The sequence below is a fragment of the Cryptotermes secundus genome, unplaced genomic scaffold (genome assembly GCF_002891405.2).
Source record: "Cryptotermes secundus unplaced genomic scaffold, Csec_1.0 scaffold185, whole genome shotgun sequence".
NCBI lineage: Eukaryota > Metazoa > Arthropoda > Insecta > Blattodea > Kalotermitidae > Cryptotermes > Cryptotermes secundus.
The window spans coordinates 321,433-342,537 of NW_019723299.1; the positions used below are offsets into that span (position 1 = coordinate 321,433).

Below are 21,105 nucleotides of genomic sequence, written 5' to 3' on the forward strand. Positions count from 1 at the left end.
TCTGAATTGTCAGTAATAGATGCTGTCCACAATACCGGGATGTTGAGGTGCCTCTAAAAACACACATACACACATCCTCACCCTCAACTCCCCTCTTGAAATGAGGCACTTTGGATTATAGTGGCATAAACCGACCTGTAGGAGTATATGTTTTAGGCCACTCTTTTTAAATTTGGAGCCATTAGGATTGCTGTACAGTGTGAAATGTTTCACAGAAGAGAATTCTAAGAAACGAAACTGAGACTGTATTATTCACTTTGCTATTAGACCTTGTCCATTCTGTGTTTTAGAGCAGGAAAAGGACCAACATATGCAAACAGGAAGGAAGTAATTACCACAGATGACACAGTTGAAAGTAGAGTTGTATTTCTCCCTCATTTCAAAGAAAAATTACTGAAATATGTGAAAACAATCAGAACAATATGTAAGATTTGAGGCTTTCATGGCGGTGACTATGAAGAAAGCAGTCTTCTGGGATTTGGCACCGTGTATATGTGGTGTTAACCGACGTTTCGGAGGAACGTATCGCCCCCATCTTCAGGGTAGAAGATGAAGATTGAAGCGATACGTTCCTCCGAAACGTCGGTTAACACCACATATACACGGTGCCAAATCCCAGAAGACTGCTTTCTTCATAGTCACCGCCATGAAAGCCTCAAATCTTACATANAAATTGTACTAAATACAGTTTATTTTATGACATTTCAAATGGAAGCTTCACTCAACCAAATGTGAGTGCACGACTTGCACAATAAAGGTTAACAGAGAAACAAGAAATGGTGAAATTAGGATACAGCGATGTGGACATTTGTGGGATATGGATGAGAGCTTTACAAAATTATATTAAATAGATGACCATTGAGAAGACCATGGGTAAGGTGGAGAGATCAAATGTGGGACAGCAGAGAAAGAATGGATCCATATACAATCCAACAGAAGCACTTGATAGGGGAGAGAGAAGGCTGGAGAAGGCTTTGTTCTATAGTAGTCCAGCCTGGTGAATGATGGTTGTAATGATGACTACCATGCTCTGAATGGTGGTTTCACAAAAAGCATAGTCAGCTTAGGCATCCAACCTATTATTGAACATTTAACTCTGTATCCATATCTGTATTTTGTAAGTTCTTTATTCATTGCAGAATTTAAAGTCAGTAAGTTTTAGTTAATTCATTCCAAAGTTTTCCAGCTGAAACTCAAAAGGTTATGTAAAGAAAACAATACACATGGTATATTGTATTTATTTCAGAACTGTGTGGTATGAATTACTTTGTGGGGAATGGCCATTCAAGGCCCAGCCTCCAGAAGCCATTATCTGGCAAGTTGGTAAGGGAATGAAGCAGTCACTGGCAAATCTTCAAGCATCTAGAGATGTCAAGGTGAGGACCCAAGGGTTTGTACTTAAAGTTTATTTTATTTAAACTATTTAATAGTATGATAATATTTTAGATTTAATTATTATAATCACATGGTTTGAATTTTTGGCAAAGCCACTGATGGTGGCATGCAAAGTAAGAATGTAAATTTAAATAAAGATTTCTTTAGGCGGTCTGCTAAATATTGCTTCATGTTGCCTTCAAAGTACTCTCTATAGGAGTTCATAAACAAACCATACAATTCTCCCATTATGCCCAAGCACATTAGAAATTCTTTTATAATGCTTCGAGTACCAGCTGTAAAGTTTTCTGAAGCTCAAATTATTGGATATCATTTCCTTCAGCTTCAGTTTCATTCTTGAAAACAAGAAGTCAAAGGGATCTGGAGAGTAAGAGAGCCTCACCTCAGCCATTTTGTTCTCAGTCATGAATTGTAGAATAGACAGCAGTGTAGTGTAAATGGCTGCACTGTAGTGATGAACCAGCTAATTTCCATTTTGCCTTTTCTCAGGACATTTTCCTGTAGATCTTTGTAGTACTGTGGATTGACTGTTTGGCCTGGTGAATGAATCTGTGATACACGGCCCTTTCACGTTAAAAATGAAAAGCAGTTTGCCTTTGGTATTTGGTAAGATTTGTCTGGCCTTCTTTGGGCATGGTGACTGCAGAGATTTACATTTTGACAATTTCTATTCTGATTCCTAATCATGTCCGTAAACCCATATTTGATAAGAAATGTTTTTATCCATTTTGTTGGGATATAGCCATCCACAACATTTTTCATCTTCCATAGAAATTTCTTTGAATCTTGAAAATTGTGCTTTTGATGAAGCACCTTCTCCAAAGGCTATAATGTCATGCGTTTCAGAAACTGCTTTACCAGATTTGACACAAAAGTTCATCCAAATTGTTCTCTTCAGTTGCTCTTTTAAAAAGTAGCAAACCATGTTGTAAACATCTTCACTGAACTGCTTCGCATATAGTATGTAACACTAGATATAATAGCATACTCAAGGCAGCCTGCTTGTGGAAGTACACTCTGTCATAATTTTTTGGTACAGCTGCATGTTCACTAAATGTAAAAATAAGTATTCTGTCATTTTCTGAGGATCAGTTTTAGTGGTGTAATCAGGTTTTCATCGAATTGTTATGGTGTTGGTGTTTATCATCATTCATTTCATTCTATTTACTTTGCAAAGAGCTCCAGATCAGTGTATATAAAGCAGTAAGTTTGACATCTGATTGTTTATTGATGAAATATAGTCTCTGAGGATTGAGGTTCGCATGGTAGTGACTGGGATGTTATATCATGTAGTCTGGTAGAAGTTTACTGATCACTGGGATGAATGTACTGCTTCCGGCTTTAGGGTCGAGGAATAAGCTCCTTGCTTGCTTGGCTTATTCTTTGACTCTGAAGATGGAGCTGGTACATTTGTATGAAATTTTGATAAATTTCTACAACACTACAGAGTGGAATGTCCCAGAAGATAGTACTCCTCAAATATGGTGTCCTTAAGAGAAGAAGATAAATTGCAAGTGTTTCTAAGATCCTCTGAAAAATATTTGGACATGAGAGGAATGAAGTAAATATGCAGTTTAGGATATTACTTATCAAGAACTTCATGATTTATAATACTGGTCTTCTGATGTTGTTAAGATATGATTGGCACACACACACACAGCTTGAATGGGGGAGGCAAATGCTTGCAGAATTGTGATAGCATACCTCTTGGAAATTCAGAAAGCTGAGGAGATTGGAGGACAAATACTATGGTTCAGTTTATTTATTTATTTATCCTTTGAGGCCCTAACTTCAAGGTCAGCCATTGACCATTGAAAAAAATAGCAGAAAGGTTCAGGTAAACCCTTCTCAGTACCACATAGCTCATTCTTGCTCTACATGGAAAACTGAGTTAAGAGTAATCCATTTGACATTAATTTGGCTGATGCTGCTTAAAAAGAAAGGTAACGCTATCCCTGTAACAAGCTGTGAAGGCCCATAGGGTTGTGAGATATCAGGTCTTCCACATTTTCTGTAGACAGTTGGCTCACAGATGGTGGTAAGGTTGTCAGCCTTACGTGCTAGCCGCCCTTTACCCCCCCCCTCCCCAGGAAGATTCCTGGTACTCATTTCTGATAGAGGCTAAGTCAACCTTAGGCCCATAGTGTTGCTGGAAGGATTAGGTAAATTGAAAAAAATCCACCTCATCGAGACTCGAACTCTTGACCTTCCGGCTTGTAGCATAGTGCCTCAACCCACTACACTGTCGCATGCGCCAATGCTGCTTAACTTGTGAATGAGATCTGGCTCTCTAATGTGGAGAAACTCATTCAGCATTGCCCTCTGTGAATTTTGTTTAACTTTTACTTTGTATGTTATATGGCCTTGTGGAGCATGTTGGTGACAGGGTACAGTCCCAGCTTAGTGTAATGTATTAACTCAACTGAAATTGTTGTGTAATTCTGGCTAGAAAGGTATCTCATTAATACCTATCCTCTGGCTCCTTCTGTACTGTTCTGCTATACTGAATTCTTTTGCTTGATGGATTTGCATTTAAAAGGCATGTTCTTTGCATCTGTCCGACTGGACAAATGCTGAAAATGATGCTGAACCATGCCATACAATGAATTCTACAAGACAAATCATACTGGCCAGAACCACAGGGTACATTGATTGTCCAGTGAAGAAGGTGATTGAGATCAGACTACACATCAAAAATATAATGAATTCATACTCGGCTGATCCTGGTACCCATCATGTTCATGCTTCAAACAGTTATATCACTACCACAGGAGAGGGTTCAATGCGTTACCCTGCTCCAGAAAGCCAGATCATGTTCGAAACAGACACTTAAGTGCATTCAGACAAGATAGTTGCACTAACTTGGTGTTCCAGGCACAGCAGCATCTTTTGATGTTAATGTTGGGATGGGTTCACATTCAAGTCTGCCTGCAACCCATTTATAGATGATGAATGGTTGACATTGAAGGTGGGGTCTCTTATTTACAGGTCTTTTATGGTGTTGTTTATACTATATTGTCTTGAATGGTAGGATGATAGATAAATGATAAATTGGATAGAATTTGAAAGGAAAGGGTTGTGGCCTGATCAAGGTACTGTCCTGGCAGTTGCCTGGGGTCACTGAGGAAAACTGAGGAAATCCTCGGTCAAGTGGCTGATACACCAGCCAAGATTCAGACTGAGCACCTCCCAAATATGAGTTAAGAGCATGACCACTGTGCCAACCTGTTCAGTGAAAGTGTGATCTCTGTGCATCTGTAGATACATGTACACTGATAATTACTCATATCATTCCCTGATGATGGAGACAGAGATGGTCTCTGAAACAGTAGACTTCTGCTCTAGATTAATGTTGCAGATTGCCCAAGAAGATTGTATCACTTTGGTTTGCCACAAAAGCTCCAAGTCTAATAGAGATCTTGTAAAAGTGTAACTAATGCAATGATAACTTGGTTTGAACAGTTTTTAACCTTCAGGTCATTATAGTACAGTCTTTGATGTTTAATCAGATTTAAAAATTTAAAACATGCAACACCAATACACATTTTATAGCTGTTCTGAGTGTAAGTGAAATACAAGGTGGTTCAAATATGACCGGGACTGATTTATAAAAAAAAAACATAATTGCCAAACACTTACTTGCACATGTCAGTCTTCAACCTACTCCCCTCCAGAGTCTACACATTTTTTCCAATGTTCTGGAAGCATCCTGATGCCCTTTCCAAGAAAGGCTTGTGGTTGGAGGCGTATCAACTCCCGAACAGTCTGGATGACGGCGGCGTCATCCACAAACCGCATGCCTTGCAAGTCTGATTTGAGCCTTCCGAACAGGTAGAAATCACTTGGGGCCAAATCAGGACTGTACGGTGGATATGTCAGAAGGTTCCATTTCAGTTTCCGGAGGGTTTCCATTGTTGTTTTGGCCGTATGGGGGCGTGCATTGTCTTGAAGGAAGGCTACCCGCTTTCCACATGTCTTCCACTTAGATCAGATCTCTTCCTTCACGTCTGTTGCCAGGAGGTCTGAGTAATAAGCTGCATTGACTGCTCTGGCATCTGTCAGAAAGTCTACATGGATAACCCCCTGCCAGTCCCAGAAGAGTTGCCATCGCTTTTCCTGCCGAATGGCTCCTCCGCGTTTTCTTGGGTTTGGGAGAACTGGTATGCCACCACTCGTGTGATGACTGCTGGGACTCGGGAATGAAGTAGTGCACCCACGTTTCATCGATGGTCACTATAGACTTCAAAAATGCATCACCTTCCTCTTCAAACTGCTGTAGGAGACGACTGGCAGCTTGCATGCCCACCATTTTGTTCACGTCTGTCAAAGTGCATGGTAGCCACCGTGCATTCACCATGTGATGGTGCAGGTGGTATTTCACGATGTCTTCTACACTACCAACACTGATGGACAGCATTGCTCCAAGTTCCTTGATAGTGATGTGCCTATTCTCATGAATAAGCGCATCTGCACAATCAGTGTTTGGCTCGGTGATGGATGTTCGCGGCCAACAATCGTGCGGTTCATTCTAAACGCGCCCTCTGCCCTCTCTGAAGCACTTACACCACTCAAACACACGGGTCCATGAGAGACACTCTTCCCCATACTGTTGTTGGAGTCTGGTGAATTTCAGCGGATGGGACGTTTTCTCCAACGCGGAATTTGAACACAATGCGTTGTTTCACGCTCTGTGGTACCTTCTGTTCACTCATCACTCTAGCAACTCCCAGACAGGACTGAACAGGTTCTAACCCTAACAGGAGGGAGGGTGAAGTTTATGGTTTCACTCTCTCAAGGTCGCACAGCTGCTGCGCAGTGCGGCTTGTTTACACACAAATCAGTCCCAGTCATGTTTGAACCACCTTGTATGATAGTAATAAATGAATCATTAATGGACTTTGGTGTTATTAGTTTAGTATTAATAAAAACAATTGATATTACTCTTTTTGCGACAGTCTCGAAGTATTGTTTACAATTCATCTGCTTTGTCTAATCTAGTGGTTTCCAAACTTTTTGGCACAAATGGCAGGTGTACTGGACACAATGTGTCATGCTTTGACATGTTTTCCATTTTGCCAGAGTAGTGAATTATGATTCATGTTCTCTTTGAGGTTATGACCATATGCAGTATGATAGGTGGGCTTTGGAGGAAACTACTGTCCCAGTTTTCCCTGAAGAGGGAGCCAATATTTTCCCCTAAAATGTTGATACCCACCCACAAGACTACACAGTGTCATAAACAAGAAGACCACAATTTGAATCTGCACCACCATAAGAACTTAAGATCTCATAAATGGATTAAAAATTCATACACTGACTACAGTTTCCTCTCTGTTTTGAAGGTGTGAATATTTACTAATTTGAGAAGGTAGAAACACCATTTGCTAATGTTTATTTAGGACCAGGAAACAGTAACTGCAGACTTCTTGTGCAGTGACATATTTTATTGAACACCGGAGTAACAAAATAATCAATAAAACAAAATTTATTTCTGGACCCAACTTATTTATTTTATATGTTTATGTAAAAATGTCTAACAGGTACCATTGTAAGTAAAATGTGAGTTTAAAGCAATAAAAATCAATCCCACTTTAAAAAGAAATATAATCAGTATAATGAAATTTGTAAAAACAGTCGTTAAACAGTACAGTGCTCGCTTTCGAAGGTCCACTGTGGCATATGTGAAAGAGAAAGAGGAGATAAAATGATATGCTCATTTAGGTATACTCATTACAGAGAACTACAAGAAGGTACACAGTGGTCATGGCCATGGTATTCCATGGGTGAAACTTCATTATTAAAACCCATCCTCCATCTCAGCCTCAACTCAAGAGCTACAGCTAATGAAACACATTTCACCTACCTACTGCAGAACAGCATCACTTAAAGTGCATTTACATTGGTTGATCACATGGCTTTAGCCACATAACCAGAATTGAGAATTGAAACCATGCTTCGATATGATTTCTATTCTGTTCGTTTCTATTTGATGAAGTAGATAAGGTGCATTTATATTTGATAATCTGAGTTGAACAGCACAGTGTTTCAGTGCAGTCAGTTGCTGAGAGGTTTACTCAGCTAAAGTAGAAAGTCTCTGCTTTTGTTTGGTCTTATCATTGCTGCACAACTAAATTGTGTAAACATGCACAGTCTCACTCTTACTTATTCTCATTGTCACATTGATCACTGGTCTGCTTTTTTTTTTTTTGGCTGCAATTCTTGTGTGCAGAACTGAAAAAAGGGGACAGGTGAGAATTTAAATGCAGATTTTTATTTGGCTAGCTGTTCAGTATGTGTGCAACTCAGATCAGCCAATGTAAATGCACCTTTATAGATAGGTTCCATATAAATAACCAACACCAATTGCATACATAATCAACATTAGATTGTAGAACCATACAGTCACAGGGAGGTTTGATAACATGAGAAACTTTTATTGATTACCATTAAAAATATATTTGGAATTTAAAAACCAAACATAACAAAACTGACTCTCGGGGAATGCCAAGCAGCATAATACAAGGCGATTGAAGCACGTCAGAAAAATGTACTTAACCTTTAAGTGCCGAAGTGCCCCGTTTGTGCCAGTCATGAGTAAGGTCGTTGTGGCCAAAGTACCCAATTTTGGCCAGTCAGGCATTTCAACTCCACTAGTGGAAGTGCGCGCACACGCCGCTAGTAGAAGCGCATGCACAGTCCTAAATATTTATTTTTAAATGTAGTAATTACCAGACCGACTTGAGTAAAACCATAATAGAGGAATTAAAATAATACCTAGCTGAACAACAGCAAATAAAAATATGCGTATGAGTTATGCCAAAACTTATCCACAAACCAGTAATTTTATTGCAGATTCTGCAGATAGGTATGTTAAAAATATATTGTAAAATTCGATGTACATACCTTTTTTGTTGTTACCTTCTTGATGTATATATAGGTTCAAATGAAACTACAGTAGTCGATTTCACTACGAACGCACACAAAACAGATCACGCTCTGTATCTCAGCCACGATGCAGCTGTCTGTTCATTCAAATAGAAAGGGCAATAAGGTTTTGCAGCCCTAACGGAAGGTCTTAGCACTGAAGAGGAGACCCCTATAGCTTTCTCTTGAATAGCCATTCTTTCATTCTTCTGACCTTCAGTCAAGTATTCGAAAATCCGAAGTGTGTAAGCAGCGCTAGCAGAAGACCAAATGATTTTATTGTCTCCATTTGTTTCATGACACCAGAGAATGCTAAAATTTGTCAAGTTTTACAAACAGAAATGAATTTTTAATGCAGAACAACTCTGTGAAGAACTGGGAAACCATTTTTGCAGTACGCATCAAAATTAAAAGACAAAAAATTGAAAATAGAGTATAACACTTTGTATTAAAAATTTCAAATCTTCTGTTATAATATGCGACACTATGTTCTTTTCTGATATAAACACAAGGCTTAAAATTGATTAAGCGCCTAACAGGAACGGACATTTAAACGTAGAGTAGGAACGGGCATTTAAATGAGAACCAGCAGCGGACATTTAAATAAACTCTGGCCAGATCAAGCTTACCACTGTTTCGAAGTCTGGCGTTTAAAGGTTAAATATGAAAGTTTGGTGCCTCAATAGCTACAGGGCTAATTTAAGTACTCAGAAGATAATTTATTATTATTATTATTATTATTATTATTATTATTATTATTGTTGTTATTATTATTATTATTATTATTATTTAACTGCAAATGGGTTTTCACCTGGTGGCAATGGTACTACCATAAGACAACAGACAAATAACACATAAACACGTACAAACAAAACACAGCACACAAACGAAAAGTGAAACATACTATATAATAAACTAACAGTAATGAATGTGCAATGTTATGTTCTCATTTTCCCTTCATGTTGCTTTGCTACACTTATGTAATTATTATTATTATTTAACTGCAAATGGGGTTTCACCCAATGGCAGTGGTACTACAGGCTGGAGCAGAGGAAATGCATGTTTTTCACATAACAATAACTTTGTAGATTTTCAAGATAAAACCTTTTTAATTACACCAAAAAGAAGGTACTTTAATGCATTTTTAACTTACATTATGTACGGAAAATATTGTCAATCACATAACATCCTTCTTGCTGGACACACATTTTGAGCCTCTCCTCAAGATTCTGCTTTGAATTCTCCAACATGTCTTCCGGCACAGCTGCGATTTCTTGACGAATCGAGAGTTTCAGCTCTTGGATCATTCGTGGTCTGTTCATGTACACTGTTGCCTTGAGGTATCCCCACAAAAAAGTCACAAACCGATAGAACAGGGGAGCACAGGGGCCAAGGAACATCACCAAAACAGGAGATCACATATTGGGAGAACATGCATCAAACAACATCCTGCATCCAGAACTCCGGGTAAACATGAGACAGTTGTGGTTCCAACAGGATGGTGCCACAGCTCACATGGTGAGAGCATCGATGGAAGTTGTTCGACGCATACTCCCCCAGCATGTGATCTCCCATTTTGGTGATGTTTCTTGGCCCCCACACTCCCCTGATCTATCGGTTTGTGCTTCTTTTTGTGGGGATACCTGAAGACAAGAGTGTACACGAACAGACCATGAACAATCCAAGAACTGAAATTCTCCATTCGTCAAGATATCGCAGCTGTGCCAGAAGACATGTTGGAGAATGTGATGCAGAATTTTGAGGAGAGGCTCTAAATGTGTGTCCAGCAAGAAGGACGTCATCTGACTAACATTATTTTCTGTATGTAATGTAAGTTAATAATGCATTAAAATACCTTCTTGGTGTAATTAGAAAGGGTTTATCTTGAATATGAACAAAGTTATTCTTATGTGAAAAACATGCATTTCCTCTGCTCTACTCTATACAATAAGACAACGGACAAATAACACACATCTTATCACTCTTAAGCTTGTAAAGAAGCAAGGTCAGAAAAATTGATAAGATTAAAGTAAATAGAATCAGCCTGATCTTATGACCAAACTAAACTGTTTAGGAAAATGAAGGAAGGTGGCCAAATTAGATTTAGGTTTGATAAATCCTTACTAAGGAAAATCTCTTTTAGAATTTGAGAAATGAAAAATGTGGTCTTGTATAATTAATTGAAAGGCTTTAGAAACATTAGTAAGAATGGCTGTTGATCTGTTATTTCTAACAGAGGAACTGCCTTTGTTTAATACATAAAGAACTTTTTGTATCCCTTCCTGCTGTGTGGCTTTAGTTGTACAGTGAAGTTTCATGTACGAAGCCTTCATCACATTCAGGCAATAAATATAGTCATGCAAATACAAAAATTTTGATCCACAGAGTCTCCTTGTGATTGCTGTGTTCACATTTGGTTCATAATTACAGCTCTTATATTTCACATACTTCAGTATATTTCAGTTAAATGATTAGTTCTTTTGTATACACCTAAATATGATAAATAAGGTTAAATAAAAGCACATTAATATATTAAGATGCCTAGGTTAAAATATGATTAAAAGTGTAATATTGTATTAATATTGACACTTCAGTAACACCATCAGGGTTATTAAAAATTATATTTAATCATGTAGTTTCAAGGAACTTCTCATCATTCACTTTCAAGTCAGTTTTGTGCCATACATGTTTTAATATGTCATCAGAAGGAACATTAGTTTCAGATGAAAGATGTTGATCTTCATTTGTACTGAATGATTCACTGTCACTCACAAGAACAGGACAAGATTGCTACCATGTATATGCCATGGTATTAGACCTGGCTTCTGGGTTATGTGTGAGAAGTATGGCAAATAGTGGGGCATGGGTTGCAGCTGCATTGTGTGATGGAGGGTGGGCAATGTACTGTGACAAAGGCCCTGTAATAATACACATCAATCTGAATCTCAGTCTGTGGAATACACCAGATCCAGTGCACATTCTGTTGAGAATGGCCAGGTCTAACAATATGGGCAGTACTCGAACTGTTGGTGGCTACATCTGCATGAGGTTCCATAAAATTTTTTAATAGACCATAACTTTGCTACCCAAATTGTATTGCAGAAAATCATGATCGTAATAGAGGGAGCAGAGTGAAATGAATGCACTCTTCTGCATTTGTATTTTATCTAAGGGCATAGATTACTAGTGGCATCTGGCAGGAAACAGAGCAACAGAAGCTTGACTATGAACAATTTGAGACACAACAATGTTCATTTTCTGATAGAGACTGTAATATTGACACTTGCAAGGGGAGGGACAAAGGGACTGTTGAGGAGGATGGATGAAAATAGCCAAAAACAATGTACATTGAAGTCCTCAAGCATAAAAATGTGAAAATTTAAGGTATATAATGCATTTTCCAAACTTCACTGTTCACAGTAACATCAGATGATAGATTACAGCCATGCAAAGTATGAATCTCGATCCGTATACATTCTTTTGAAAGTTCAAAGTCATGTCATTGTTTAAACATCATAAACTCTGTTATCACAGTTATACACCTCTTCATGAAATCAAACAATAAGCTCTTCCAGAAGGAAATACTGTGTATTATTCAGGGAAAAACTGATTAAGCAAAGAATAATTTAATTAAATTTTGGTTAAGCATATAGTTGGAAGAATAAACATTGTTGAATAGGTCAGATGATTGTTTTATAAGACTGTGGACATTTTGATGCAAACAGTATCAAAATTAATGGTGGATGGATTAGAGCTGTCACTACCGGGTCTGGTCAAGTGGGATTTGTAGTGGAGAAAGTGGCGCTGGGGCAGGTTCTCTCCGAGTACTTCGGTTTCCCCTGCCAATCTTCATTCCACCAATTGCTCCACAATCACCCTCACCTATCATCTGAGGCTGGTACAATAGGCCAGAAGTGGCTGCAGTACAAGGGACTTAGTCCCACCCCACTAGCAATAAAAAACTCAACATGAGAGAAGTAGCCAATAACAACTGCAAAACTCATCACCCCAGCATCGCCTTGAGTATCAGTTGTATTTCAAGAGGAAGCCAGTGCATCAGCTGCAGTTAAAATGGGATCTTGTGGGGAAAAGCCATGATCAAGTGACAGACACCCAGAAAGCAGGGCATTTAACCTTTAATGTCTGAAGTGCACCAGTTGGTACACTGATAAGTATGGTCATCATAGCCAAAGTACTCCGATTTGTGCATTGATGCATTTAAAGGCCGCTATTGGAAGCTCGCGCACATGCCATTAGTAGAAGCATATGCACAATCCTAAATATTTTTAAATATAATAAAATTCAATATAATACATTTTTTGTTGTTATCTACTTGACGTATATACAGGCTTCATCCCCCCGTGTCATGCAACTGAATCTCATCTTTGTGTAATAATCCTTGAAGCACCCGAAAAAGCACAGTCCCACGTCACATATCTTGCATTTCAACTGCCTCTCAATTTCATCATCTTCCAAACAGTGATCACTGCCATTGTATGAGAAAATGAAACTACAATATTCAAATTCACTATGAACTCACAGAAAAGTGAATGCCTTCTGTATCTCAACTGTGATGCAAGCCTTTGGTTGCAACCATACAAAGGGCAGTATTCTCTTGCAGCTGCAGTGGCAGGGCTTGGTACTGAAGTAGCGAACAGTGAGTATTCCCTCTAGCCTTTCTTGAAAGGCCATGTTTTCACTTTTCTGTCCTTTAGTCGAAAGACTAGAATATCCACAGAGTGTAACACAAATGTGAAACTTGCCAGCAGAGAACCAAAAGACTTTATTGCTTCCAGTTGCTTTATGGCACCAGAGAATGCAAAAGCATTTCAAGTATTACAAGCAGGAATGATTTTATAATGCAGAACTACTATGTGAAGAAGTGGGAAACTATTTTTACAGTATGTGTCAAAATTACAAGAAAAAATTAAAAATAGTTTATAAATTTCTGTCTACATATTTTCCAAACTTACATTACAATATGCGACATTATGTTCTTTTCTGATAAAAACAAAGTTAATTCCATTGATTTATCATAAAAATTATATTAGGCATAGCATTTTCAAATACAGTGCAAGCGCCCTAACAGGAACGGACATTTAAACGCAGAGCATCAACAGGCATTTAAATAAACTCCAGCCAGCTCAAGCTACCACCATTTCAAAAGTCTGTTGTTTAAAAATTAGACAACCATTAGGCCATATTACAATATTTATTAAGGGAATGTTGCCCTCATAACCATCATACATAAGGAAGCATAAAAGTTTAATTTTGTTGTTGGTATGATGCATGTGAGAAAAATTTACTTTAATTGATGATCCAGTAATAAATTTTCATTTTCCTTGGCAGAAACATCTGGGAGAAAATGAAAAACAAAAAGAGATTTAGATTTAGCCCATTTTGTAATGATGGAGGAAGAGGCAGGGCGCCTTACTTATATCATTTTCCAAACACTTGAAGTTTGAGAGCTGACAGTTTCTTTCATAATCTGTTGCTGCATTACTTGAATTCTTCACAAACAGATTTTTGCAGGTGGAGTAATGTGTGAAGTTCTTGAGCAGACAGCATTACCAAATTTATATAAGGTACCTGCTGCACATTGTTGAACTCAGCAGTTTCCTTGTTAATAGGATAAAAAAATTTTTAATGGTGGTATATTAATATGGTTATTATGTGTCTGGATGTTGTCCATCCTGTTTTTTACTTAAAACGCACAACGTTTTGGAGACTGGATAATGTCCACACACACAATGATGTGTGTCATCATCCCTTATATTAATATGCAGCTGCACATTGTTCTGAATGAGTTCAAATGCAACAAACTGGCAGAACTTCTAGCTACAGTTACCACAGATGAGCCCTCCATTGATCCAGTCTTATATATTAAATGACAGTTTCACTGAATATGCACACTGATGACAATGAAAAATTGTTTCCAGCAAAGGTCAAGGCTGCAATGGCAGCTGAAGAGTAGGTACCTCTCATTGCTGCGTGGCAATGCTAACTGTGACTACTGTGGCATATTAGAGGGCTATTTGGAAAGTAACCTCCATTTACTTTAGGCAACTTATATATGAACGGGGAGAGCTCATGCATGTGAGGTAGTGTCCCATAACTCATTGCATTATAACCTTCAAATAACTTAGTCACCTAGTGTTTGTTCTTATCTGTATAAAGTGAGTTAAGTTGTGTCCTGCAATTGATAATCCCACCAGCTGCGAAATTCATGCTGTTATCCACTATCTTAATGCTAAAAACATGATTTCTGCAGAAATCCATTGTGAATTATGTGCGGTTTATGGCCGAAATGTAATGAGTGAATGAACTGTAAGACAGTGGCTTAGAATGTTCAAAGATGCATAGGCAAACAAATGTTCAGGATGAAGAATGGAGTTGTTGGCAAGCCATCTGTAGTGAGTGAGTGAGTGTGTTCAAAGCGTTGACCAAAAAATTTGTGACAGATGGTAATTCACAATTTCAGAACTACTGTGTGAATTTCCACAATTCCCTGCACTGTTCTGTATGAGATTATCACAGTTAGGCTAGGCTGTCACAAGTTTTGTGCAAGATGGGTTCTGAAAATGCTCACAGGTGCACCCAAACTGCAGAGAATGGCTTTTGCTTTGACTTTTTTAAAGTGATACCACAAAGATGGTGATGAAATTTTCAGTCACATTGTGATTATCACAGGTGATAAAACCTGTGTTTTATTTGTGAATGTTGAAACCAAAGAGCAACAAAGTAGTGGATGCACACACATTCACACAATCCGAAAAATTTTAAAAAAACCTTATCTGCCACAAAGCTGATGTCAACTGTTTTCTGAGACAGGAAGGGAGTGCTGGTGGTGGAATTCATGCAACAAGAGACAACAATAACTTCAGAAATGTTTTGCATCACACTAAAATAACTGCATGACGGCATTCATAAGAAAGGCGTGGAATGCTGACATCTGGTATAGTGCACCTCTGTGACAATGCGTGTCCATGTACGCCTGGTCACACTTGAACACTGGTGGAGAATTTCAAGTGGGAGTTAGTTATTTAACAACCCCCCTTACAGCCCTGATTTTGCTCCTTACCTACCCAAAGAACTGGTTGAGATCACTGCTTCAACAATAAGGAGTTCTTGATGGAATGTGTCAAAACGTGGCTGAGCTCACAGGCGGCAGACCTCTTTGACACAGGCATACAAAAACTTATTGCCCAATATGACAAGTGTCTCAATGCCAGTGCTGACTACACTGAGTGGTAGTTTAAGTATGTACGTATTTTTTGTATATAATAAAGTCTTTTTCTCATTGCTCATTTTGTTAACAGCTCATCAGAGGTTACTTTCTGATTAGCCCTCATACATTTGAATATCATCATCTCATTACATCTCCAAGTATTCTTTTCTGTTGAGGTTTTTTGACAAAAATGTTAAATGGTGCTCATTTACACCTGCCTACTACACGCTCTGCATGTCTTATCCAGTTCATTTAATAGCCCTAACCATATTCTCTTAGCTGACTCCATGGAATTGAGTCCTTCTTGAGGTCGCAAGTAGTTCAACGACTCAAGAATTTCCCAACATTTTATAAAACCCAAAGATTCACTACTGCATTCACAAGAGCCCTCCACTGGTCCCTGTTCTGAGCCAGATGAAACCACTGCATATCACCCAGTCCAATTTCTCTAACCTCCATTTAATATTATGTTTACACCTACATGTAGGTCTTTCTGTTGGTCTCTCTCCTTCTGGTTTTCTTGCCAAAATTCTATAGGCATTCCTCTTTTCCCCATGTATCCTCCTCCTTGACTTGATCATTCGAATTACATTTTGGTGAAGTGTACAAGTTATGAAGCTTCTCATTATGCAGTGTTAACAGTTCACTGGAGTTTACTTTTTGAACAGCCCTTGTACATAAAGGCAGAATAAATATAAATTGCACGCCTTAGCCTTTTATATGTATGTACTGTGTGGCTTTCATTAAGCTGAACACACAGTAACTCATACTTACTGATATCAAAAGCTGGAAAAAGAGCTGATGATGTGTCTAGAGACAAAGTCTTTTTTTTTTATGGAGGTCAACTGTAGACTGCTGATTGATGTATCATTCCTTTGCAAATGTAGAGCCTGGTTACTATGAGATGGCACAGACCTACACAAAGAAGGGGAAGTGGAAACAAGACAGTGGAGTGAGTAAGTCCATTATGAGGCACTTCAACACAGAAGAAAACGTCTCCAATGAGCTGTACTGTCTACCCCTCAAATCTTCTCTAAGGGAATGTGGACTTGTCCATTCTGCCCATGCATGTGCCATCACATTGTAATTGAACTCTGACACCTCCTCACAAGTGGCACTCTTGTAGGTTGAGGCCCCAGCTGTCTATGTAATCATACTCACTGTCACTTATTTGCAAACTTAGTGAAAATGGAGAGTACAAGGACCATGACACTTGATAATTTTCTGGTGGTCATAATAAATTCCCAATAGCCTTATCACATAGTTTACCTTGCACAAACATGTCTATGCACCATTAGAGCTATAGAGCTGCTGATGATGTTTTTCTTCTTGTTATCACTACCATTGTCAATGGTTTGAGCAGAAAGGAGGAGAGTAAATTGGCAGTTTTCTTTGGAGACAGGAAGAGGCAGTACAGTTGTGTAATATTTGGAGATAACTTCATGTACTCCATTAATCCCATGATTTGGGAACATATTGCATGTATATTTGTGGGTAGAACTGAGAACAAATTGCTGTGCACTTGTCAACAGGATATCTTGACGCTGTGTTGGTCATATCGGCCAAGTGAACGTCCTGACTTTGCCTGTCTTCTGAAGACACTGGAGAAGTTGCCAAAGAAGCGTCTGGCTCGCAGTCCATCACACCCCATACACCTCTCACGTTCTGCAGAGTCTGTCTTTTAATATAAATAATAATATAATAAAGAGAAAATACATGAAGTGATTGGGAGATTATTCATGCCAGTAATGCCTTTCCTAGGGCAAACTCTTACATTAACATGTGTTTAATGTAAATTGTTCCAAATTTGGAAAATTATGAAGTATAGCCACATGGCTAGAATTATAAGTGTATAGAGGAAAGTAGTCTTTCAATGTTTCTGGTTCTTCTATCTACCATATAAATAGTATAATTATTCAAGTTGTGATATTCCAACAGGTTGATTACCCAGATATTTTTAAGTGAAGTTAAGAGTATGCAAATATTGCAATGAATTTGGTCTTCAGCTTCCAATTACTGCATGTAAATTAACCTTTTAACTCAAAACTTCTTTGGATAAAGCATCATTTTAAAAACAAGGTAATAATGGGTAATTCAGTCTTTGCACTTGCAGTAATTTATAAGCCAAGATCCCCAGTAGCTGCTTGCTGTATTCAGAAAAAAATAAGATGTAAGCAGTTTTAAATAACAATGTTTCTTTATTTTGTCCATGGTTTCATGCCTTTTGGGGGAGGCAGGCTAGGCTAACTGAAAATGGATAGTTAAACATTGCAAGAACCGTCTTAAACTTCCCTTTCTTGTGTAGCAAACAATAATTTTACTCTTCTACTGCCAAGTCTATTGCTGCCGGCCATGCAAGCATGCCAGGCTGTTATAAAACTGAGTATAATGAGATATCAGTTTTCAGCATAAGAAGCAGAAATCAGATATTTTGCACAATAGTACCACCTCTTAACCATATAAGCTTGTATGCACTATACAAAATAGAAACTCTGCTTTTAGTCATTGGACAGATTGGATTGTGCATAACCTACTTGGTCAGTTCACTGGCAGGAAAAGTGTTAAAATTATAATACATCATATTCTTATATGGTTATAAGTATAATGAATACCCAGTTGCAATGTCAGAACATACAGTATTACGATTGAAAATTATAACTTTGGCAGTCCCCCCCCATTGCTAGGATGTCTTACATCTTATCTTATATTTTGTGATGCTCTCGCCTATCACATTTTGTCACTTCATTTGATTCATTGCAGTCAGATTCACTTGTACAGATTACAATACTGGTATCTCATCCTATGGCCTATTATACAGCAAGAGTGAGAATCACTTTGTATGCATGTTGCTTTCTGCCTCAGACCAACAGAAACATTCATAAACAATACTGCAATGCGAAATGGAAATTGTTTGAAACCTGAAGTGCCATACATTATTATCATTCTTGTTAATTAATGTTATAATTGTATTATGTAAATAGTGAGATTTCATTCTAGATTGTCTGTCTGCAAATAGTTGTTGCATCAGGTGTTTCTGCTTCAGAATCACATATTTGCATGTTACAGTACTGTTATAGTAGCCTGTGATAACAGCTAACAGTTATTGTGGAGTAAACACTATCTCTTATCTGTATAGATGATTTCTTCTTAATCTATGATGAGTATGCCAGATTGTTAATACACTAATGGCAGAAAATATTTCAAGTACTGGATGCTTGAAACCCATGAAAGTTGAATGTGATGCCACATTGTTACTATCTGTCTAGATTGCAAGCAATCTTCTTTTTCTTGGTGGCTGTAGAATGCATGAGTTTTTTTTTTCAACATTCCAAAGATGTACATACAGATACATGATGTGTGAAGACTGGGAAGAATGTCTTGTAAATGTCTGTCTAGTTTAAGATAAATTTTGCAAGTCATTATGTTCACATAATGTGCCCTCTGTACCCCATATATTGATTTGTCTCCTCTGCCCTCTCTTCTGCCATGTACTTTTCTTTCAGTTACTTGCCAGTTTGGCTTTGTGTACATTTTGCTGTATGTATAGTGTAAAATTTTGCATTCAAAATGTGTGATTTTTATCTGCAGTTTGAAAGTTGTTCCATTTAATAATTTATTTTCCTCTTGAACATCAGTACCATCACTCATTCATGTTATGCATATTCATTTGTCTGTGATTATTTTGTGCCCCTTTTTTACATTTAATTTTTAGCACAGTGATCTGTAATTTTGTTATTTCAGTATATTAGACATTATTTATTATCTTGTAAATAATCAGACCTTGTTGCAAATAATACAAGAAAGTTAATTACATATATGAAATAAGCATTGTAAACATTTTTTCAGCACTGTGATAATTTTATTGCTGTATTAAAACCTTTAGTGTCCTATCAACTTACAGTCCAAGTGAAAAGTTGACCATGAGACATCATAATGTTACTAAAAAGATGTAACAGCAGACAGGTAATTGAAATGTTTCCCAGGCACTGTCTAGAATTGAGGTATGCATGTCACATTTTGTTGAGTATTTTTTGTCAGAAGAAACCGCTGAATTGATTTTTGATGATGAATTAAGGTGCTGATAAAAGTTATGAAATTGATATATCCACTTCTGGAAAAGCTTGAAATTCTTTTGACTGTATTTACCTCCCTCTCATGCCTCTTACTTGATGATAATGTCCTTATTGTCACATTTTTTTCCAGTTCTCTTCTCAAAGCATTCACTTCTGTATAACACACATTCCCTAAAATTGTGATAAATTATAACATACATCTATAGAATCTTTCACTCTTCCCAAGGATTACATCTGTGATGTCATATATCACCTTCTGATCATGTGACACAACTGGATCACTTAGGTTCAGTAATAAATGGATACAGACAAGAGTGTTAGTAATACATTTCTTCTCTCTCTATGGCTCTATAGCCCTTTGGACCTTGGCTGCATTTTCAGTTTCTTAATCCTATATACAGTCAGTATGACTCCTTGGATGGGGGATCAGCATGTTGCAAGGCCACTGCCTACACACAGACATCCATGACTAAAGTGGGATTCAAACCCACAATCCCAGTGTCTGAGCAGGCAAAGATAGTTCATGCCTCAGACTGCGCGGACACTGTGATCGGCCTAGTAATACATATACATACAACCAAATTACATTGTGTAGCTGTTTTATACAGAAATAATTATGATGTACTGGCACGGTTAAACTTAAGCTGCAAATAGTCAGGATGGTATTAGTGATGGGCTCTCTCATGTATAGACCCTCCCTGGGTTATGCAAGATTGACTTACACAATTCAACTTTACCTAGAAAAGTTATAAAAATAAATTTACTATAATTTCGTGGTATGCATGGTTTCTTTATCAAGCTGCCACTACAAGATACAGTATGTTAGGTACATGTCAGTGTTTATTTTTTACTAAGTAAGTAAAGGTATCCCTGTAACAGGCTGTGGAGGCCCATAGGGTTGTATGATGTTGAGGTCCCCACATTTTCTAGACAGTCGGCTCATAGATGGTGGAAAGGTTGTTAACCTTATGCGCTGGCCACCTTTTACCCCCAAGAATATTCCTGGTACTCATTTCTGTTAAGAGGCTGAGTCGACCCCAGGGCCATAGTGCGGCTGGACGGATTGGATCAATTGAAGAAAATCCAATGACCTCATCGGGACTTTTTTGAACCCGTGACCTTCCGGGTTGTAGCATAGTGCCTCAACCAACTATGCTACCAAACTACACATAGAATACCATCAGAGTATATAACAGAAGTATGTATTTACAATAATTTTCAACACATAGAATTTTATTCTTGTAACAGTTTGCAAAACTGAAACAAGTTTCAGACTGTATGTACCCATTTTTCATGGAACCGGACCTATTGGTATTTTAAAGTGGCATGTTTTAATTTGTTCATAATTTATTAGAAGCAGAACTTTTTAAATTTATGTTGGTAAACATTTTAAAATTAAAATACACTACTGTACTGTAATGCCATACATGTTCAAGTAAATGTGGGGTTGTAATTAGCAACCAGATTCATTTGTGGATACTAGAA

At 37.8% G+C, this 21,105-nt stretch overlaps 1 protein-coding gene across 1 annotated transcript in view; it reads left to right on the forward strand.

Annotated features, from left to right (window-relative positions):
• The window catches only part of LOC111861673 (kinase suppressor of Ras 1), a 68,253-nt gene extending 48,606 nt beyond the window's left edge, over positions 1-19,647 (forward strand). Inside the window, exons 16-17 of the mRNA XM_023846430.2 lie at positions 1,247-1,376; positions 17,080-19,647. Of these exons, the coding sequence (XP_023702198.1) occupies positions 1,247-1,376; positions 17,080-17,232 (283 nt within the window). The 3' untranslated portion in view covers positions 17,233-19,647. The remainder of the gene's footprint in view (positions 1-1,246; positions 1,377-17,079) is intronic.
• Positions 19,648-21,105: the final 1,458 nt, after the last annotated feature.